This window comes from Colletotrichum scovillei (assembly GCF_011075155.1).
Source record: "Colletotrichum scovillei strain TJNH1 chromosome Unknown Contig00001, whole genome shotgun sequence".
Lineage (NCBI taxonomy): Eukaryota > Fungi > Ascomycota > Sordariomycetes > Glomerellales > Glomerellaceae > Colletotrichum > Colletotrichum scovillei.
Window position 1 is genome coordinate 1759156 of NW_023336259.1, and position 7047 is coordinate 1766202.

Consider the following 7047-nt stretch of genomic DNA (forward strand, 5'->3'; position numbering starts at 1 on the left):
CCCACATTCGCACCTCGACGACGCACCACCCGGCTCCAAAGATTGAAATTACGACAGCCTGGGCCGACACCACCCATTCGCGACCCCGTACGGTAAGGTACTACTACGTACGGCCCCCCCTCTACCCCTGTCCCCTTTACTACCCACAAAGTGGCGTATCCACACACCAGACACAAGTCAATCCACGGGATTCCTGCTGTCCGCCTGTCGCAGACTGCGTCGCTCGCTCGCTCTCCCTTGGGCCTTTGCCTATACCCACCATCCTTCTACCCCCGTATTCTGGCCCTTGTTGCCCGGTTTTCCCTGAATCCGACCTTCCACCCGTCTTGGTTTTGGGTCCAGTCCTGCTTTTGCCTTTTGCTCACTCGAACCCAAGCACCAAGCAGAGGAAGCCGCACCAAGGAAGGAACCAAGGTTGCAGCCAGCCAGCAAGCACCTGCCACTCCCTCACACAGTGCCATCCAGCAACCACCACCGGCGCCTCCTTTCATCACTCCTTCCTTCCCCGTCCAGCCCTCCGCTTGGCGATCTGCTTCCCTTCCCTCTCCCTTCCTTTCCCAATTTCCTTTTAGCAACAAACAACAAAACTCACCAAACCCACCCATCTTCAATCCCAGCCCTTCCCTCAGGTCGACACCTAGCCCTGCGACTACCGATTGATTCGACGACAACGACGACACGAATATTGCCTTCGCTTCTTCCGTCGCCGCCTTCGAGAGGGACGCACTCTTCCATTACCTCCATCGCTCGCTTCGTTTTCTTCGCCGGAACAGGAGGATTGACAGGAACAACCACCGCGCCAAACTCTCAATTCGTCGGCAGATAACCTTCGCTAGCACCTTTTTCCCTGCCACGGAAAACAAGCCAACCTTTGCGAAATAACTACAGAGGCCTCGAGCCCGATCGACGACCGCATAAATCCCTTCGCTTCTAACGAATCGTCTTCTGTCGCCAATACCGTCTGGAACGACGTCAACCCCCATGATATTCTCGACCTAGACGGCTTCCAACCCCCCCCCGCATCTTCCGCGCTCCATCGTCTACCAACGACGACACTGGACTACAGTCAAGCGCATCACCTCTTATTCTAACCCAGACCATCTCGACGACATACCACCCACCATGAGGTTGTCATTCGCTAAGCCGTTGCTGCTGCTCGGCACCCTGGCCACCTACCTCACTACGCCAGTTCTTGCTGCTGAGCAGTTGCTCCAGTCAAACTCCCTCAACACCTGCCAGGATGATTCCAGCTTCACAGCCAGTCTGTTCAACGTCGTCTTCACCCCCGGCAATGGAAGTGCCGCAATCAACATTGTCGCCGTCTCCTCTGTTCAGGGCAGCATTGTCTTTGATGTCTCTATTTCCGCTTACGGTTACGAGTTCCTGAGGCGCACTGTTGACCCCTGCAGCATCAACCTCGCTGGTCTGTGCCCCATGACTGCCGGAAAGATCACCATGAACTTCAACTTGCCTGTTGGTGAGGATGCCGTTGGCCAGATTCCGGGCATTGCCTACAACATTCCCGATCTCGACGCTACCGTCCGTGTCTTCGTCAACTTGACCGACACCTCCACTAGTGTGGCTTGCGTTGAGGCTGATATCTCCAACGGAAAGACGGTCGACTTGATTGGTGTCAAGTGGGCTACCGCCATCATCGCCGGCTTGGGACTGATTTCTTCCGCCGTTATCTCTGGTCTCGGTCACACCAACACCGCTGCCCACGTTGCCGCCAACACGCTATCGCTTTTCGGCTACTTCCAGTCTCAGGCTATCGTTGGTCTCACCGGTGTTCACCTGCCGCCTATTGTCCAGTCATGGACTCAGGACTTCGTTTGGTCTATGGGTATCATCCGCGTCCAGTTCATGCAGGATATATTCACATGGTACCAGCGGGCAACTGGTGGAACTCCCTCCACTCTCCTCAACTCCTTGACGACCACTTCCGTCCAGGTTGAGAAGCGTTCCATGGATTGGGCCCTGTCGGCCGCTAGAATGGCCAAGCGTGGCATTTCTTCCGTTCCCTCCATCATCGCCAAGAGAGCCAACATCCAGCTTTCCTCCGGCAGCTACATCGTGTTCGGTATCCAGAGAGTTGCCTTCCGCGCCAAGATCGAATCGACTAATCTCTTCATGACTGGCTTGTCCTTCTTCTGCGTTTTCGTCATCTTCACCGTTCTTGGCGTCGCGGCCTTCAAGGGATTCTGCGAGTTGGCTGTCCGACAGAAGTGGATGAAGAGCGAGAAGTTCCTCGAGTTCCGCAACGGCTGGTTCACTGTCCTGAAGGGAATTCTCTTCCGTATGACGCTGATTGGTTTCCCCCAAATGACGATTCTCTGCCTCTGGGAGTTCACTCAGGCTGACTCCGCGGCTGAGGTTGTTCTCGCTGTCTTCTTCCTCTTCGGTATGGCTCTCACCCTCGGATGGGCTTCCTTCAAGGTTATCAGAATCGCGCGTCGCTCCGTGGCCATGCATCGCAACCCGGCCTACATCCTCTTCTCGGACCCCCAGGCCCTTAACAAGTGGGGTTTCCTCTACGTTCAGTTCCGCGCTTCAGCATACTACTTCATCGTCCCTACGCTTGGCTACACTGTTGTCAAGGGAATGTTCGTCGCCTTTGCCCAACGCAACGGAACCATTCAGGCCATTGCCTTCGTCATTATTGAGGCTGCTGCGCTCATCGCTGCCAGTGTTTTGCGCCCTTGGATGGATAAGAGCACCAACTCGTTCAACATTGCCATCTGCGTCATGAACTTCCTCAACGCCGTTTTCCTGCTCATCTTCTCCGACGTTTTCGGTGCCCCGGCTCTGGTAAACGGTATCGTTGGTGTGGTTCTGTTCATCGCCAACGCGGCCTTCGCTCTGATCCTTCTGCTGCTTGTTATTGTCAGCAGCACATTGATCTACTTCCGCAAGAACCCTGATGCTCGCTACCAGTTCATGGCCGATGACCGAGCATCCTTCATGAAGTCCCAGACCCAGCTCAACACCACTACCGAGTTGGACGCTCTGGCTGCGACTGCCCGAGGTGACAAGGCCCACTACAACAAGGGACTCGACCTTGATGACGACAATGACTCCATCTCTTCTGAGTCCATGCGTCGCCGAGCGGACCCCTCTGGTGTTGCTCTGCCGCCATCGACTGCCCAGTCAGCTGCGCCCTCTCAGCACTCTCTTCAGCGTCCTGGAGGTCAACAGCACGGCCAGGCGCCGCACTCGCCAGTGGACCCTTCGATGCCTCTCTTCCCGGCAGACAACCGCAACCCCTATGGACAAGGGCCGACTCGCACTCCCAGCCCATACAACGGCTCCGCATCAACGCTTGGTGCCAACAATCACAACCAGTACCGCAACCAGAACAATGCCAGCCCTGCGCAGTACCGTTCCCAAAACAACGCCAGGTAAGATATCAAAGGAACAAGAGTCACTTGGCAATACAGTAGCTAACAATCACACAGCCCTTGGCAACGTGGTGCCGGATATGAGCACTAGATATGACTACACATGATGTTTGCCCGTTTTGATGGGAGATACCACAGTCCAAGGACAAAGCGCTAGGGAATCTTGCCGGTTCTTCTGTATATGTGTTGGCATTCTGGTCCACCCAATCATCTTGGGCACATTTTCTCGGATACACGAAAACACGAGGGATTTTAACAGGAACCTCAAATCCCAACCAGGACAGTAATGATGTGCCATTGCGGGAAAGGAGACTTGAGCTCTCGCCTTGGGTTATGACGCAATGCATCACAGGATAGACGGAATGGTATCTTCCTTTTTTTACTTCTCTCATCTCTATGTTTCACACACTTGTGTCTGGCATTGAAGACGGCGTCCCGAGATCACGGCGTTGATTATTGTTTTTACGGGGTTGTCGGGCACGCTAATCAGGAGGATTGCTGCGCCGTACTGGGTTTTCTTGACTTTGTAAATAAGTTGCTGATGGCAAGAGAAAGGATACCTCGCCAGCGAGTACAGCAGCGGTGGAATTGGGCAGGCTAGGAATTGGGATAGGGGTTCACAAAAACAAGCCAGCTTCAATGGCAAGAGGAAAGCATATCCATCTGTGCCGAGGTCACACTCGGCTTGGAAGGTTTTGATACTCTCAGGGATATGATGAACCCCATGATAAGGAAAACAGACAAAAACCCTCACAAAATAGCTAATGAATCCCTTTGTTACACAAGCTTCTCGGAGACACGCAATGTCTCGGCCGATTCCAGGCGATTCTTCTTGATGAAAACTTTACTTACTGACGGACGAGCAGGTCTTGATATCTAAGGGGTGGGAGGGGAGGAACCACGATTGGCCGACGGCAAGGAAGCCCAAAGTGTCCGCCGTCGACATCTTTGTTGAGTGGTCTTGTCCTCTCTTCCCCTCGGCTCTTGTGTCACGGTAGATCAAGAGACGGACAGAACTCCGGCGATCAAGGTGCTCTCTATTTCTCTTGTTCCCCCCCATTTAGAGTTGGCCAAACGGGCAAAGGGGGGGTTAAAGATTCGGCCGTTGCGGTGGGTGGTTCGGCCGGCTGATCTACCGCGAGATGGACAGCTAAACACGAAGAGTTTCGGACGTTAGTTGATTGATGCTCACCTATTCTTGTCTAACCCGTCAAAGAAGTGAATGATGGATGGGTGGGTAGGTGGGTGAGAGAGGAGACAACAGGGGATAGAGCGTCTGGTCCGGAAGACAAGCCGGGGCTGTCTTGATTTGATATCAATTGGAAGAGGAAAATCGTTTCCCGCGGCAAGTAAGGTTTGACCGACGGCCGTTCTGGATCCTCTTGTAGACGGAGCAGGATGGATGGATGGGTGGATGGACGGGCGGGACCTGAATGATACGTCCGTACCGGGGGAGGCCGGAGGAGGAGGAGAAGATCCAGTCATCCCACCCGGGCTCGGAGGGGAAAAGCGTGGGAAGGTGAGGGAGGTGAGAGTGGGCTCGGTGAAGGTGGTGTGGATTAGGTGTGGTGGAGAAATAGAGAGGCCGACACGGAAGAAAGCAAGATGTATGAGGAATAGGATTCAGGACGGGAGAGACGCCGTGGAGGGGATGAGAGGATGGTGGGCTCAAGAAGGGGAAAAGGCAAAGCAAGAGGTGGAGCAAAGTCACGGAGGTTACCTATCATTCATTGTGAGTGCAGTGAGACAGGCCCCTCCGTCCCAGGCTAACACAAATCCGGAGACCAAAAGACGACTGCCTTTTCTTTGTCTGTATAACGGTCATCGATTTGTGATGGACGAGGCAGCTGTTGTCGATCGGTCAGCCCGCCAGGCGAGACCTTGACGAGCTGGAAGAGGGGAAACGAGAATGGGATCACGGGAGCTCAAACACGCAATCCAACGGATGATGGATGGGACGTTGGAATGGAGCGGAAGACCGGTTTTCGCAAAGTTTGTGTAACGTCGGAAGGATTTCGAGTTGACGATGTCCAGGTTTGACCGTCGATAGGGTCGGTAGTACAAGGCCAAGATGAGCCGACTAACCGACCCCCTCAACGTGTCTTGGCATCGCGACGTTGAGAAAGAAACAGTCCTCTTGGGCCCGTATCACGCCTCTTGGCCATCGTGAGCCGCGACAGAGGACAAGTAGGGTGGACGGCATTCAGTCGAGCTATTTCCAATGTGGAAACGGCAAGCGAGGAGGGGAGTGGTCTAGCTGGGAGGGGTGCGTAGATGGGAAGAAGCCACGTCCAGGTAGGTCTAGGATGGTGAACAGAGCTCCTTTTTGCTCGTCAAAGGGCGTTGAGGAGTCGGAAGCCTCCAAGCTTGTTTACTGGAGACGAGGGCGTAAGGCATCTCCAGTCGGGAGCGAAGGGTAGAGCGGCCGACTATGGGAAGCAACATCGTGACATGCTGTGGCTGCTCGAGCTCCGCACCCTCTCGGAAACAACAGGCCCGGCTTACCAAGGCCAGGCTTGTGGCGCGGTGGTTTACCACGGCCTCGAACTGTGGAGGTCGTCGTGAGGCTTCAGATCCAGGGCGGTAAGGGCCAAGGCAGGTGGGCCAGGAGCCGGAGAGCGGCACATGCAGGTGTGGTACACCTGCGTTGGCGTTTTCTGGGGATGGGCTTTTTCGCTTCCGCTGGGCTGCAGTTGAGGTGACAGTTGTGCCTGGCAACGTGTGGCGCGTCTCGGTAGTTCCAAGAGTGACGGCAAGGTTGGTCGACGGCGCAGTCTACTGCTTGATACCACGGTATCGAGGCGTCGTCAGGCCAAAATTAGGTTGTCGTCTTACAAACTGCTTCATCCTAGGTTTGAAGACAAGGAGGATGATCATCTGAGCAGGACTTCAACTCGATGTAGAGTCGGGCCCTCCTGGACGTGCAGTGAAGTGGCTGAAGAGATCGCAAGGATTTCACTGAAGGCGTCAACAAGAGGGCTTCGGGGTATCTGGCCGGCTTTCCTGTGGCTTCAGGTATTTGGAAGGGCTTTTCCCTTGGCGGCCGCTTGGTTTGTACGATGACCAGTCTGCTGGGTTGTTCACCAACGTCCATGAGGTCTGGAGTCTGTTCACCAGGCGCGACGTGGGGGCCCTCGGACTTCTCGTCGTCGTTATTGGTTGATTGCATTGTCGTTCGACCACAGGACTGAGATAGAACAAGGCAGATAGACGCGCGAGCTAGCTATAGCAGACGCGTTGTACGCCCCAAAGCCCCGGACACTCTTGATGGCTGACCGAGATGTGTGGATATCACGGACAATCTGGTCGGAGGGTAACGGTCTTCTGGGATTCCGGCTACGCCGCGCCTATTCTCTTGGAGATGCCATACTCGCTTGGGCAATATGAGGCTTGAATGGTTAGCCCGAGAGATGGAGAGAAGAATAAACTGTGGCTCGTGTGAGTTGGCGGCCGCCACAGTCGGGCTGAAAGTGAAGAAAGGGGATAGTGCACGGAGTAACCTATAGGCTAACCTCTTCGCCATGTCGTCGGTCTGCAAGACTCCAGCTGTCATGACGGCGGGGGCTGAGGCGGACACGGCAGAACTGCCAAACATAGCAAGGCTGCCATGGGCCACAGTAGTAGGTATCGAGCTGGCGGCTGGCTCCAG

General features: G+C 54.9%; 2 protein-coding genes across 2 annotated transcripts; one reads left to right on the forward strand and one right to left on the reverse strand.

Annotated features, from left to right (window-relative positions):
- On the forward strand, nt 1-5074 carry HER10_EVM0011646 (transient receptor potential ion channel). The gene is made up of 2 exons (XM_035481072.1): nt 1-3398; nt 3456-5074. Exons 1-2 carry the CDS (start codon nt 1123-1125, stop codon nt 3487-3489), a joined length of 2310 nt encoding a protein of 769 aa, XP_035338940.1. The 5' UTR covers nt 1-1122; the 3' UTR covers nt 3490-5074.
- A 981-nt stretch (nt 5075-6055) lies between these two features.
- On the reverse strand, nt 6056-6826 carry HER10_EVM0006938 (uncharacterized protein). Its single transcript, XM_035476509.1, has one exon. It carries the CDS (start codon nt 6565-6567, stop codon nt 6247-6249), a length of 321 nt encoding a protein of 106 aa, XP_035338510.1. The 5' UTR covers nt 6568-6826; the 3' UTR covers nt 6056-6246.
- Nucleotides 6827-7047: the final 221 nt, after the last annotated feature.